The 14165-nt window shown below is 47.2% G+C and overlaps 1 protein-coding gene across 2 annotated transcripts in view; it reads left to right on the top strand.

Annotated features, from left to right (window-relative positions):
• Window positions 1–14165, top strand: part of TTC19 (tetratricopeptide repeat domain 19) — an 82411-nt gene that overhangs the window by 41609 nt on the left and 26637 nt on the right. The window contains exon 8 of one of the 2 annotated variants that reach the window (XM_082247588.1): window positions 3812–3963. In XM_082247588.1, coding sequence (XP_082103714.1) covers window positions 3812–3963 — 152 coding nt within the window. Of the gene's footprint in view, window positions 1–3808; window positions 3964–14165 lie in introns of both variants that reach the window. The other variant, XM_082247587.1, reaches the window with a different exon arrangement.

Here is a 14165-nt window from a genome sequence, read left to right as displayed (position 1 = left end):
TGTGTCCCAGGTGGAGGTGGCTTTCAGGCGATGGGCTAGCAAAAAGCGCCCCCGCCTTCCCCTGCCTCTTCTGTCTCATCAGATCCTGAATCTGATTCGGTCGCCACGGACGTGGGTCACCCTGCTGGGTCTGCAACCACGTGCCTGGAATCCTTTGATAGTGACGATGATTCCTCCATGTCTGCACGAAAAGGCACTGGTGGAAGCACTGATTGTATCTGTGCGTTAGACCTTGAAGATGGAGGACGGAGGCGCAGGTTCCCTTTGAACACAAACAAGCAATTCCTGGCGCTGAAGAACAGATGTTCAAGGATCCCAAAAATTGTATGTAAGTTATGTGGGATGGACGGGTTAATGCCAGAAAAGCCAGTTAGTCATATCAGGGTTGCAGCCGACCCATGCCCAGGTCCTGACTGAGAGACATGTAACACAACAGATAGATGGGTGTACTGGCGCTCCCAAGATGAATGACAAATGGGTACTTTGGAGTCTCACTTCTTGAAAAATAGTCGCAATAAAAAATGTCAAATTTATTAAAACAATGTAAAAACACTGTAGACGCCTCCTGCTGTCTACAGTGTTTTTACATTGTTTTAATAAATTTGACATTTTTTATTGCGACTATTTTTCAAGAAGTGAAACTCCAAAGTACCTATTTGTCATTCATCTTGGAAGCGCCAGTACACCCATCTATCTGTTGTGTTGCAGGTTCCCTTTGGCACTCTCAAGCCATCCAGAAAGGCAAAGGTACCGGTATTTCCTTTCCCCGCCTATTTTGACAGAATTGTCGCTAAAGAGTGGGGACGACCAAAGCGCTTTACTAGGCGTTACCCCTATGAGGAGTCCCTTATTAAGAAGTGGGCTGTTCCACTGGTGGTGGGCCCTCCAGGTTTCCAGATTAAACAAGGCAACCATGCTTCCGGTTGAAGAGTCCCCCGGCCTTTAAGGGTCCGGCTGACAGGAAGGCGGAGGCTGTGGCCCGCAATATGTACACTGTGGCTGGTACGGCACTGAGGCCGGTATTCACCATTGCCCTGGTTTCGCAAACTTTGACCGAGTGGGCTAAGCTTTTACGCCCTAACATGGAGGGAGAACAGCTCCCCCCTGCCTTTGCTGAGCTGGCGGACCAGCTGGTCCAGGGGCTGCAGTTTATCTATGATGCCTCTTTGGATGCGGCTCCCCTAGTGGCGCAGCTTTCTGTTTCGGCAGTGGTCCTTCAGAGTCTCTTTTGGCTCAAATGCTGGTCTGCGGACCAGACTTCTTAAAAGGTCTTGACTGATCTTCCCTTTCAAGGAGATCGCCTGTTTGGAGCTACCCTGGATAACATCATAAAAGGTCTCACAGAGGGGAAGAGTACCTTTCTTCCGCAGGCTACTAAGGGTAGGGAATCTCATCGTAGACGTGGGCCTTCCTTCTCGACTCATAAGAGGTTTTTTCGTCCCTCAGGGTCAACTGACAAGGGCTCCAATCCTTTCAGGGCCTCCTCTGAAGGACCCAAACGAACCTGGTCTGGCAAACCGAGAACGGGCTTCTCCAGACCCATGGGCAAGGCTCCCTTCAGCATGAACGTGCTACTTCACCTGTATCGGGGGCGGGGGGACGTCTTCGCTGGTTTCTGGACCCGTGGACTTCCCTGGTACAAGACAAGTGGATCCACAAAGGTATTCAGTTTGGCTACAAGATCGAGTTTTGCTCTTGTCCCCCCCGGCAAGGTTTTTTCCTTCCACCTTGCCTGTCCCCGGACCGCTTTCAGGGTCTGTTTGGGGCGGTACAAGACCTGTTGCTTCAGGGGCCGATTGTCCCGGTTCCAACTTCGGAAAGTTTTCAGGGTTTTACTCAAACCCGTTTACAGTTCCCAGGAAGGAAGGCAAAGTGCGTCCAATCCTGGACCTCAAAGCGCTGAACTGCTTTATGCGGGTGCAGAAGTTCAGAATAGAGTCCATTGATGGTGGCATCCCTGCGTCAGGGGGATTTCCTTGCTTCTATCGACATCAAGGATGTCTACCTTCACATTCCTATATGTGCCAGACACCAGCACTTTCTCCGCTTTGCAATGGGAGAGGAGCATTATCCGTTTGTGGCGTTACCATTTGGTCTCGCCTCCGCTCCTCGGGTTTTCCCAAAAGTGTTAGCTCTGGTGCTAGCTTTGTTACACCAATGGGGGATCATAGTGCTGGGCTACTTGAACGATCTCTTTCTGCAAGCGGAGTCTCCTACTGCTCTGGTGGAAAACCTGGAGATCACAATACGAACTCTGCGGGAGTTCGGCTGGATTCTGAATTTTCAGAAGTCTGCGCTGGTTCTGTTCACAAAGCTGAACTATCTGGGCCTGACTCTGGAAATGGCCGTAGCCAGAGTGCTCCTTCCTCTGGACAAACTCCAGAAATTGCAGGCTGCACATTCGTCTCCTGCTGTCCAGCAGATGGTCATCCCTGCGGACTTGCATGCGGGTGCTGGGCCTAATGGTGTCTACCTTCGAGGCGGTGCCGTTTGCACAGTTCCATACGAGGTCCCTACAAAGGGAGATTCTGGCCAAATAGGACAAGACTCCGCAGTCTCTGGACAATCAGATCCGGCTGAGTCGGGGAACGAAGGAGTCCCTGATATGGTGGCTTTGTTCTCCCATGCATTGGCTGGGGAAATCCTTCCTCCCCTTGTATTGGACAGTGGTCACCACGAATGCCAGCCTGTCCGGCTGGGGTGGCGTCCTCGGTAGGCAGGGGATCTGGACACTGGAAGAGTCTCAGCTCAACAGTCACGTTTTTTTTCTCTGGAAAAATGAAACAAGTTTCCTGATTGGTAAGTCTTGGTAGTGTTTTCTTTCCCCAATTTTATATATATATATATATATATATATATATATATATATATATATATATACAGTAAAACCTTGGTTTGAGAGTAATTTGGTTTGAGAGCGCTTTGCAAGACAAGCAAATTTTTAAAATAAATTTTGACTTGATATACAAGCGATGTCTTGATATACAAGTAGCGTCATGTCACAACTGGGTATAAAAGAGAAAAGAGGCGCCTCTAAGTGTAGCAATATGGTTACATTTAATGAAGGTTCAATATTTAGCAACTCACATGGTTGATGATTAAAACAGACACATCTAAGTATGCAGGCATCCGGGGGTAAAGCTGTCCACATAGACCATCCTCCACACTGCCATCTTCATCACACCCTTCCACGCTGCGCTCCACGAGCGATTCAAAGTCTCGCTTTCAGATCACTCTACTGCAGGGTGGTCTTTACAATCACAATTGCAGACTGACATCGGTGAGAGCCAGTGGTTCAGAAGATGGTCTATGTGGACAGCTTTACCCCAGATGCCTGCATACTTACATGTGCCTCTTTAATAATCAACCATGTGAGTTGCTAAATGTTGTGCCTTCATTAAATGTCCACATACTGCTACACTTAGAGGCGCCTCTCTTCTCTTTTATACTCTGTAGCTCCTGCTGGATTTTGCTTCTAATCCCCTTGTGGAGGCGCCATTTGTGGATGGACATTTTATGATGACACAACCTATCACATTGCTAGAATCTTTGTATATAGACTATAAACTGAAAGACTTATGAATAAATGGTTGTGGAACGAATCATCTGAGTTTCCATTATTTCTTATGGGGAAATTGGCTTTGATATAAGAGTGCTTTGGATAACAAGCATGCTTCCGGAACGAATTATGCTCGCAATCCAAGGTTTTACTATATATATATATATATATATATATATATATATAAAAATATGTCTGCATTTGTACTTTATACGCTCATATTTTTTTTAACTTATTTTGTGCTTGCAGCAGAGGAAAAGACAAATACGCGGCTTCTCTTAGGTCTGTGTCTGGATTCATACTCACGTTACCTAGTGAGCCAATCACAGCTTTTACATGCACAGGTTATGCTACAGAAAGCACTGCAGATCTGTAAGGAGGAGCAAGGAGATCTTCACCCACAGGTCAGTAGAAAATTAGACGTAGTTGGGTCACAGGTTACACAATTAGGCTTGCCATACATTGTACAATTTTTTTTTTTTTTTTTTAGATTTCCCAAAATTCATATAAAATGAGGTCAAGCCTAAACAACACTTTCAGTTTGTATCCAATAAGGCAGGACCTTGCACTGTATAGTTGAAGGGAAATCTAAAGGAAACTATACACTACAGCAAATTGTAGAAGAAAATTGTATAATGTATGGACAGCTTTACCTAAACAAAATTGACTGTAAAATGCTGTATGTGGCTTATGGCTAGAAAACCCCACAGGTACATTGCTAAGGAATTCCTCTGAAATGGGAATCCAGGATCCCATGAAAAGACTTTTAAATAAATCTTCACTGACATGCACGTAAAATTCCTTGATACAGTATATCATGAACCTTTGCTGTTAGTAAACTTATGTTTTTTGTGAGAGTCATTTGAGTCTCATTCTCTTTGGAGTGGCAAATGTCAACGTACATGTGTCTGCTGACACCTGCCGGCATCCGATCCAATCCGATCCTGTCTGCCAAAAACGGATCCATTCCCCATCCGTCTGCCAGATTAGATGAGAGCCAGATGGAAACAGACAGGCAAACTGTTTCCATCCGACTACCCTATAGAGAACATTGGGGAGGTGTCTGTGTCCGCTCTGCATAGCGGGGTGGACACAAACCTGTCATCCACCTGCTCAGCGGAGAGATCCCCTGCTGGGCAGGTGGATGTGCTTTACAGAGTCTGCTCCTTGTGAAAGCGGCCTAACTCTTTTTTTTTTTTTTTTCTTTTAGTCCACCACCCCATCCTCTATCCTAACATCTCATGTGCCAAATAATATATATTTTAAAAAAAAGTATGTATGTAAAAGAGTATGTGTACCTACCTAACACCTACTCAGTCTGTACAGGTGTCCAGTTTAGCCACTGATGTGGAGTTACCCCCGTGGCAGCAGTATGGGAAGAAGCTCCCTGTACCAGATGCCACTGTTTGAATACAGCCCGGCTATGCGGGGCTCCGCCCACAAAACAGCGTCATTCAGACAAACCGCTCTGTGTGTATGAATGAACTACAAGCTCCGACATCATTTGCGGCTGTCGGCTTGCAGCTCTCAATGAACTACAATGGCGCTGTTGAGCGCCGTGGTCGCTCATTGAGTCTTCCTGTCAGGGAGTATCGGGTTACCTGTAGGGGATGTACGGGTAAGCCTATACACAGACAGTCTGCAGGAGACCTGCATGGCATCAGCGATCTGCTGATTGTTGGTGCAATGCTTTCCAGACTCCTGAAACACAAAATAATAAATGCACATTTCCTTTACTGCAAACAAATGTGCATTTTAACATTTGTTTCTAAAAAGTGAACTTATCCTTTAAAAGATGTCACCATCCAATACCTATTTTCAGGAAAAGTCTCTGATTGGCTGGTTGGGCAGAGCTTGGCTGAACTAAACCTGGAAAGGTGTTAGGTGAGTGTAGGAAAGTAATTTTATTAATGCAGATAAGGCATTGGGACAGAAAAGGGAGAGATAAAAACCTAACTAAAATGTTATTTTTTTATGGGCCTTTCAGGGGAATCTTGGGAGGAAGCTCTCCAGGCGGTGCCAACCTGTTTCCTAAATGTTTTGCAGAGATTAACATAATTATATATCTTTCTGAGGGTAAATTACACCCCCCACAGATTCTTAGACCTACCCGATATGCACTGTATGTAAACGTGACCACGGAAACCTGATCCATCTACTGTGTAGGTGCCCAAAGTTGCACTCTCACTGGAAGGGAGTGGTGGACACTCTCAACAGGATATTTCAGATCTCTATCCCTTTAGACCCTAAACAATGCTTACTCAATCTCCTGGATGAATTGGAGTTGGACAAGTACACTAGAGAGGCAGTAATTAGAACTCTCTTTTTAGCTCGCAAATTCATAATGACACATTGGAAGTCAGAGAGTCCTCCTACGGTCAAAGAGTGGATCACTGCTGTTGGTAACACGCTCCGATCGGAAAAGGTTATTTATCAGCATAGGGGAAGCTCTCGTAAATTTGAGAAACTCTGGGACCCATGGCTAGATGTGCCCAGGCTCGCCACAGCAGATCTAGTCATGGACAGGCTGCTTGGTATGATGCCAGGCGATAAGTGTATACAAATTTAAAACAAATGAATAAATAACTGATAGCGTTGCTTTGGTATTTTGGGATTATATGGCTCTTGGATTTGTTAAGATCTAAATATGAGACATTATTCTCTGGATACCGATATGGAATAGGAGATGTTTAATTGCTTGTGTATATTATTGAATATTTGGCGGGATATAATATTATGGGCCCTATGTATTTACTTTAATTACATTTTTCCTTTTAGATATATAAAAAATAAAATATATATATAATATATATATATATATATATATATATATATAATTTTTCAGCTTTCTTTACCAGACCAAGTTGTCCAGCAAAAGCGGCAGTTAGAGGGCTGAGACAAACCATTTAACATTGACAGAGGTGCTTACAGTGGTCAATTTTACTAATTTATGTAAAACCTTTATCCCAAAATGAAAGAAAAAAACATTTGCTGTAACTGCTTAAAATGTTAGCTAGAGTTCAGCTTTGTTAGTCAAGTTCATCTAATACTATCCTCTCACCAGACAATGCTGCTGTCCAAAGGTGTCTCCATTGCTCCTCCATCCAGAATGCAGACACCCTATGACAGGAAGAGTGTGACTGGCTGGATCACCAGGTGAAAAAAAAGGGAAGGGAGTCTAAAAAAAGTCTAACCAGCTAATACAGCCGGCACATTAACGATTGCGACACTGCAATTTATAACATTTTTGTTCCCCCCCCCCCAAAAAAAAAAAAAAAAATTTAGAAATCTAATTTTTTCATCCTTTTAGGCTAATTTGTTTTCTGCTACATATTTTTGGTAAAATAAAATTCCAATAAGCGTATTTTGATTGGTTTGCGCAAAAGTTATCGCGTATACAAACTAGGGGAAAGATTTGTCATTTTTATTTATTTATTTTCTAGTAATGGCGGAGATCTGCGATTTTTAGCAGGACAGTGACATTGCGGGGGACAGATCAGACCCCTAACTGACACTTTTGGGGGGACCAGTGACATTACTACAGTAATCAGTGCTAAAAAATATGCACTGTTATTGTAATACTGACACTGGCAGGCAAGGGGTTAACCCAGGGGTGATCAAAGGGTTAAGTTTGAGCCTAGGGAAGTGTTTTCTAACTGTATGGGGGAGGGACTTGTGGAATCAACCCAGAGACCTGTGATCCTAAGTAGGAGGATCACAGGCACTCTGTGTTCATTTGAGAGAGAACAAAGGCCAGCTGTGTTTACAACAGCAGACCGTCGTTCTCTCTCTACGGGGAGCGATCGCGGGTGCCTGGTGATCGGCTTCCGTGCTTCCTAATGTAGGCGGGCGGACAGCTAGTGGTTAAAATCAGTATTTCTCTTTTGTTCATTGATGGACACAGCTCCTGATCTTCTTAACCATTGGGTTATACTGCCCCCTACAGGAGTAGGTCATTAGACAGAAAAAAGTCTGGCTACGCCTATGGCCAGTCCCAGGGGGTATACTCCCTCTCTCTGCTATAGGTACTCAGTTTTTTTTCTGCCTAGTCAGGAGTAAGGACCTAGTTCCTTTCTGAAATCTCTGGTCCTGGCAAATTTTTTTTCTTTTTAGATACCGTATTTATCGGCGTATAACACGCACTTTTTTCCCCTGAAAATATAGTGCAAAGAGTGGGTGCGTGTTATACGCCGATATTTCTTTTTGTAACAGGGAGGGGCGGAGATCGGGCCGTCCACCCCGGGTGCCACACATTGGAGGAGTGTCAGGCCGGCCGCCCCGCCTCTCCTGGCCCTGGGACAGCCCTGCCAGCGTACTCTGCATTTAAGAAAAAGATCACTGCCAGCTCTTTTTTATAGATCCTACCTACATTACAGTATATCACTGTCATTAAAAAACGGTGCCTCTAAATACCTTGTAAGCTTTGTTCGTGCTGCTGACTGCTATCCTCCCCCCGCTCCTCCTCCTCTGAGTGTAGCTTTGGATTGGTGGAGGAGAGCGATCACATGACTCCCCATTAAACGTCAGAGGAGAGCAGTCACATGACCGGCCATGGAAGAACGGAGGTAATTAGAGGCATCGTTTTACAATAACAGTGACACAATGTAGGAAGCATCTATGGAAAGGGGCTAGCAGTGATTTTGTTTATACTTTAGAGTACGCTGTCAGGGCTGTCCCAGGAGATTGGGGGTCTCCTGGGAGTGCAGGGGGCTGTAAAAGGGGCTTTGTAATAAAAGGGGGTATGAACTGTGCATGGGGGGGACTGTGAAATGTATAGGGGGCTGTTTAATGAAAGGGCAGTGTACTCTTATTTTTAAATATTTAAAACATTTTTTCCTGAAACTATCCTCTTAAAGTGAAGGTGCGTGTTATACGCCGATAAATACGGTAGATTTTTTTTCTCCTGTTTTTTTTCCTGTGAAATCTATAATCAACTGCCGGACTGGGCAACGGGCTAAATAATCTAGATCCAGTGGTCACCCCAGTCTGGCCAATGAGTGTGCGCAGACCTCAGCTCTGCGCTAGATTGGCCGCAAAATTGACCCCTGCGAGTTAAACGCCTCGCGAGATCGCATATGACTGGGTCTCGGCCCGAGTTGCAGCGTTCCTCATGGCCAACAGCCCCCCATTTCGATGGCGTGGGGTTCTGTCTGGAGCGGTGCCGCCTGGTTCCTGTTATGGCGAGTAGCTGTCCCCCTCCCCCCCCCTGGAGAGTTTTGGGGTGGACGTGGGCCCCTTCATGGGACGGTCGGACCCCCAGGTTCCCCTCCTTCCCCTCAGGCAACTCCCTTCATCTGTCTCCCCACCCCCCCCCCCCCCAATTATGCTGAGGCTGTGTGGGTGGTCTGGTCCACCTCCTCGGGTGGGGACAGGGCACTATGCTGACGATGGGGGCGGGGGGTGCGCCACCAGCGACCGGATGATCCCTCCTGGGAGCCTCGTGGTGCCGCCATTTTGTTGTATCCTTGTGCTACAGTGCACAGTGACCATGTTTGTGTAGTCCGGCGGCCATTTTGCAGTGGTCTGCCATAGAAAACAGCGGGAGCCCCTCCTCATTCCCTGGTGTTGACTCCTGGATCCTTTAATTTCTTGTTCACAGATTCTCCTGGTGGCTGTGGTGCCTGGTTTCTGCGGGGTGGTGAGTCTGGTGGGGTCCTCTCCCTCTCTGCTGAGGATTGATTGGTGCTCTGTGTCTGGCAACTGAGTGGTGCTTCCAGAACGATGGGGGTTATCCCTTAGCAGTGTTTTACACTTTTTTTGTGGTGTCCCCCTGGTGACTCATGGAGTCTTTGGAGCACATCTCCCCACCTGATCCCCTTTCTGGGGCTGCGGGGCCCTCCGGGTTGCATCCATCCATGCATTGACAGCGGTGCTGGAGTCCTTTGTGTCCCGGGTGGAGGTGGCTTTTGGGTGACGGGCTTGCATAAAGCGTCCCCACCTTCTCCTGCCTCATCTGTCTCATCAGATCCTGAATCTGATTCGGCCGCCGTGGACGTGGGTCACCCTGCTTGGGTTTGCGACCACGTGCCCTGACTCCTCAAATAGTGAAATAGCACGAAAAGGCAATGGTGGACACACTGATTGTATCTGTGTTTAAGACAAAGTTGGAGGCGCAGGTTCCCTTTAGCACTCGCAAGCTTTCCAGAAAGGTGTTCCCTTTCTCCTCCTATTTTGACAGAATTGTCACTTGAGAGTGGGGAAGACCAAAGCGTCCCCTTTGGTCCCTAAGGGAGTTGCCAGTGGACTGTCGTGGACCATCCGGTTTCCAGATTAAACAAGGTAACCATGATTCCGGTTGAATAGTCCTCAGCCTTTAAGGACCCGGCTGACAGGAAGGCGGAGGCTGTGGCCCGCAATATGTACACTGTGGCTGGTTCGGCACTTAGGCCGGTATTCACCATTGCTCTGTTGTCGCAAACTCTGACCGAATGGGCTAAGCTTTTGCGCCGTGACCTGGAGGGGGAGTAGCTCCCCCCCCCCCCGCCTTTGCCCGAGCTGGTGGACCAGCTGGTCCAGGGGCTGCAGTTTATCTGTGATGCCTCTTTGGATGCGGCTCCCCTAGTGGCTCGGCTCCCTATTTCGGCAGTGGTCCTTCGGCGTGTCTTTTGGCTTAAATGCTGGTCTGCGGACCAGACTTCTAAAAAGGCCTGACTGATCTTCCCTTTCAAGGAGATCGCCTGTTTGGTGCTACCCTGGATGATATCATTAAAGGTCTCACGGGGGAAGAGTACCTTTCTTCCGTATGCTACTAAAGGGCAAGGACCCTTGTTGTAGACGTGGGCCCTCCTTCTTGGCTCATAAGAAGTTTTTTTCATCTCTCAGGGTCCACTGACAAGGGATCGAAGCCCTTCGGGGCCTCCTCTGGAGGATCCAAGCGAACTTGGTCTGAGCGGCCTTCAGCAGGAAAGTTCGCCCTCACCCGTATATGGGGTAAGGGGACGTCTTCGCTGGTTCCCGGACCCATGGACTTTCCTTGTAAAAGACAAGTGGGTCCACAAGGTCATACGGTCCAGCTACAATATCGAGTTTTGTTTTTACCCTCCGGTAAGGTTCTTCCTTTCAATGTGCGACTGTCCCCAGTCCGCTTACGGGCGGTGCAAGGCCTTTTACTTCAAAGGGTGATTGTCCCTGTTCCAACTTTGGAACATTTTTAGGGTTTTTTACTCAAACCTGTTTACAGTCCCCGGGAAGGTAGTCAAGGTGTGTCCAATTTTGGACCTCAAGGTGCTGAACTTTGTGCTGGTGCAGAAGTTCAGAATGGAGTCCATTCGCAGGGTGGTGGTTTCCCTGCATTAGGGGGATTTTTGCCTACATTGACATCAAGGATGCTTACCTTTTATATTCCAATATATGTCGGTTACCAGCACTTCCTCTGCTTTGCCGTGGGAGAGGAGCAATTATCAGTTTGTGGCATTACCCTTTGGTCTCGCCTATGCGCCTCAGGTCTTCATGAAAGTGTTAGCCTCAGTGCTAGCATTGTTAGGCCAGTGGGGGTCGCAGTACTGGGCTACTTTGATTACCTCCTTCTGCAAGCGGAGTCTCCTACTGCTCTGGGGGAAAACCTGGACATCACCATATGAACTTTGAGGGAGTTTGGCTAGATTCTGAATTTTCAGAAGTCTTCTCTGGTTCCATCCACAAAGCTGGACTATCTGGGTCTGACTCTGGACTTGGCCTTAGCCAGAGTGCTCCTTCCTCTGGACAAACTTCAGAAACTGCAGGCTGCAATTCGTCTCCTGCTGTCCAGCAGATGGTCATCCCTCCGGACTTGCATGTGGGTGCTGGGCCTGATGGTGTCCACCTTTTGAGGCGGTTCCTTTTGCACGGTTCCATATGAGGTCCCTGAAAGGGAGATTTTGTCCAAATGGGACAAGAATCCGCAGTCTCTGGACAATCAAAACCGGCTGAGCCGGGGAAACGAAAGAGTCCCTGATATGGTGGCTTTGTTCTCTGGGGCTTCGGCTGGGCAAATCCTTCCTCCCCTTGGACAGTAGTCACCACGGATGCCAGCCTGTCCGGCTGGGGAGGCGTCCCCAGTACATTCTACTCAGGGGATCTGGACACTGGAAGAGTCCAGACTCCGAGCGATCAGACTGTGCCTGGACCATTGGATGGATCGTCTTCAGGGATGTCCTGTGCACATTCAATTGGACCATGGCCGTGGCTTATGTCAATCAACAAGGGGGCACAAGAAGTGTCCTGTTGGTTCTGGAGGTAGCCGGCATTCTAAGGTGGGCAAAACGGTTTGTTCCAGCCCCCTCCATTATACACATTCCAGGGGTGGAAAACTGGCAGGCAGATTACCTCAGTCGGCAGGCGTTGGACCAAGGGGATTGATCTCTTCATCTGGAGGTGTTTCATCAGTTGTGCCTCCCGTGGGGCATCCTGAGGTGGATCGGTTTGTGGCTCGGTCACGCGATCCTCTGGCGGACGCCAAAGATGCGCTAGTGGCCCCGTGGGGTCAGTATCGTCTGATTTATGCCTTCCCTCCTCTCAAGCTTCTGCCAAGACTTCTACACAGGATCAAGGCAGAAGGGATTCCGATCATTTTAGTGACCCCCAATTGGCTTCGCCAGACTTGGTACGCCAAACTGGTGCAGCTGGTTGCCGACGTTCTTGGAAGCTTCCTCTCAGGAAGGATCTGCTGTCCCAAGAACCGATCTTCCATCCTGCTTTACAGTCGCTGGCTTTGACGGCTTGACTGTTGAACGCCAGGTGCTGATGGATAGAGGTTGATGATACCAACGCTGTTCAAAGCTAGGAATTCTATTTCTTGAAAGACCTACCATCGTAAGTGTAAGACGCATATTGCATGGTGTGAGTCTCTAGGGGCTCATCCTCACTCTTTTCGGTGGCTCAGATCTTGACCTTCCTTCAATGGGGGGGGGTTGAGCAGCAACTGGCCTTTAGTACTATCAAGGGTCAGGTGTCGGCCTGCTTTCAACTGCCCTTGGCCACATACTCCATGGTACGTACTTTTCTTCAGTGAATTAGGCACTTGGCCCCTCCAGTGCGGCTCTGTTGCCGCTGTGGGACCTCAATTTCTTCTCTCAGTCTTCCAGAAGCCTCCTTTTGGGAATTTTCAGGAGATATCCCTGCGTATGCTGTCCCAGAAGGTGGCCTTTTTGGTATGTATCATCTCTGCACGCAGGGTGTCGGAATTGGCAGCGTTATGCTGTCGTTCACCTTACTTAGTGACTCACAGTGATAAGGTGGTTCTTTGCCCCTGTCCATCGTTCCTTCCTCAGGTTCTCTCTAATTTTCATTTGAATGAAGACATTGTGTTGAATCCCAAGGAAATTGCTTTGCATACCTCGGATGTGGTCTGGGCAATTAGGGTGTACCTGACAGCTACGGCGTCTTTTAGGACGTCAGATTTACTATTTGTGCTCACGGATGGGCCTCGGAAAGGGTTGTCTGCTTCCTCTGCAACCATTTCCAGATGGAGCAGACAGATGGTGTTTCAGGCCTATTCCATCAGGGGTCTGACTACCTATAGCAGAGAGAGGGAGTATAGCCCCTGGGACTGCCTTTAGACTTTTTTTCTGCCTCCTGTAGAGGGCAGGCAGTATTACCCAATGGTCAAGAAGATCAGTAGCTGTGTCAGTCAAAGAAAATCCGAGAATTGGATTTTACAGTAAGTCAAAAATCCGATTTTTTTTTTTTTTTTTTTGCTTGAAAACCCCCATACATTATATAGATATATATTTTTTTTTAGCAAAGCCTCTGGAGAATAAAATGGCGATTGTTGAAATATTTTTTGCGCAGCGGTCTTTCAGACGCAATTGTTTTGGAAAAAATAAATGTCACTGAATTTAAAAAACTAAACAGTAAAGTTGCCCAAATTTTTTTTATATATTGTGAAAGATGATGTCATGTCGAGTAAATAGATACCTAACATGCTACGGTTTAAAATTTGTGGAATGGCGACAAGCTATGGTACTTAAAATTCTCCATAGGCGATACTTTTTTTTTTTTGAATCAAAAGCAAAGTTTATTAAACCACAAAATTGTACAGCAAATATAAAAGGACAAGCGATAAATGCAATACTGTCTACCATAATTAAGTGGCATATGCAAAAAAAACAACAAACCCCCCCCCCCCCCGAAACAAAATCCCAAAAAACTGCCATGGGGACCCCCACCCGGGCCAGAAGGGCCCATCCAAGCCACATCGTGTGTCTCAGCAGCCATCCAGTGCGTGCAGTACAGGAAAACAAAACCTCAACTATACGATATGTAGAATGGACTCTTAGGTAGCGCACGTCAGTGACGACTGTAGCCATCTATCCCAAATTTTATGGTACTTAGCAGGACACCCCCTATTAACATATATCAGCTTCTTATATGGCAGAGTAGCATTGACGCCGGCAATCCACGCGGCCAGGGTAGGAGGCGAGGACTGCATCCAACTACGAGCTAACAACTTACGGGCACTAAACAACGTCTCATGTATGAATTTCAAAGAATTTATATCTACTTCTAAATCTGGGAACAAGCCCAGTAGGCACTGCCTAGGATCCAATGAGACCGGGGAGCCCATTTGGTCATGTAGGAATTGAACAACTTGTTGCCAGAAACAATTAATACGAGGGCATTGCCAAAT

Source organism: Pelophylax lessonae (genome assembly GCF_965119305.1).
Source record: "Pelophylax lessonae genome assembly, chromosome: 2".
In the NCBI taxonomy this organism is placed as follows: domain Eukaryota; kingdom Metazoa; phylum Chordata; class Amphibia; order Anura; family Ranidae; genus Pelophylax; species Pelophylax lessonae.
Note: the sequence above shows the minus strand (reverse complement) of the source record. Positions and strands in the feature narration are given on the sequence as shown.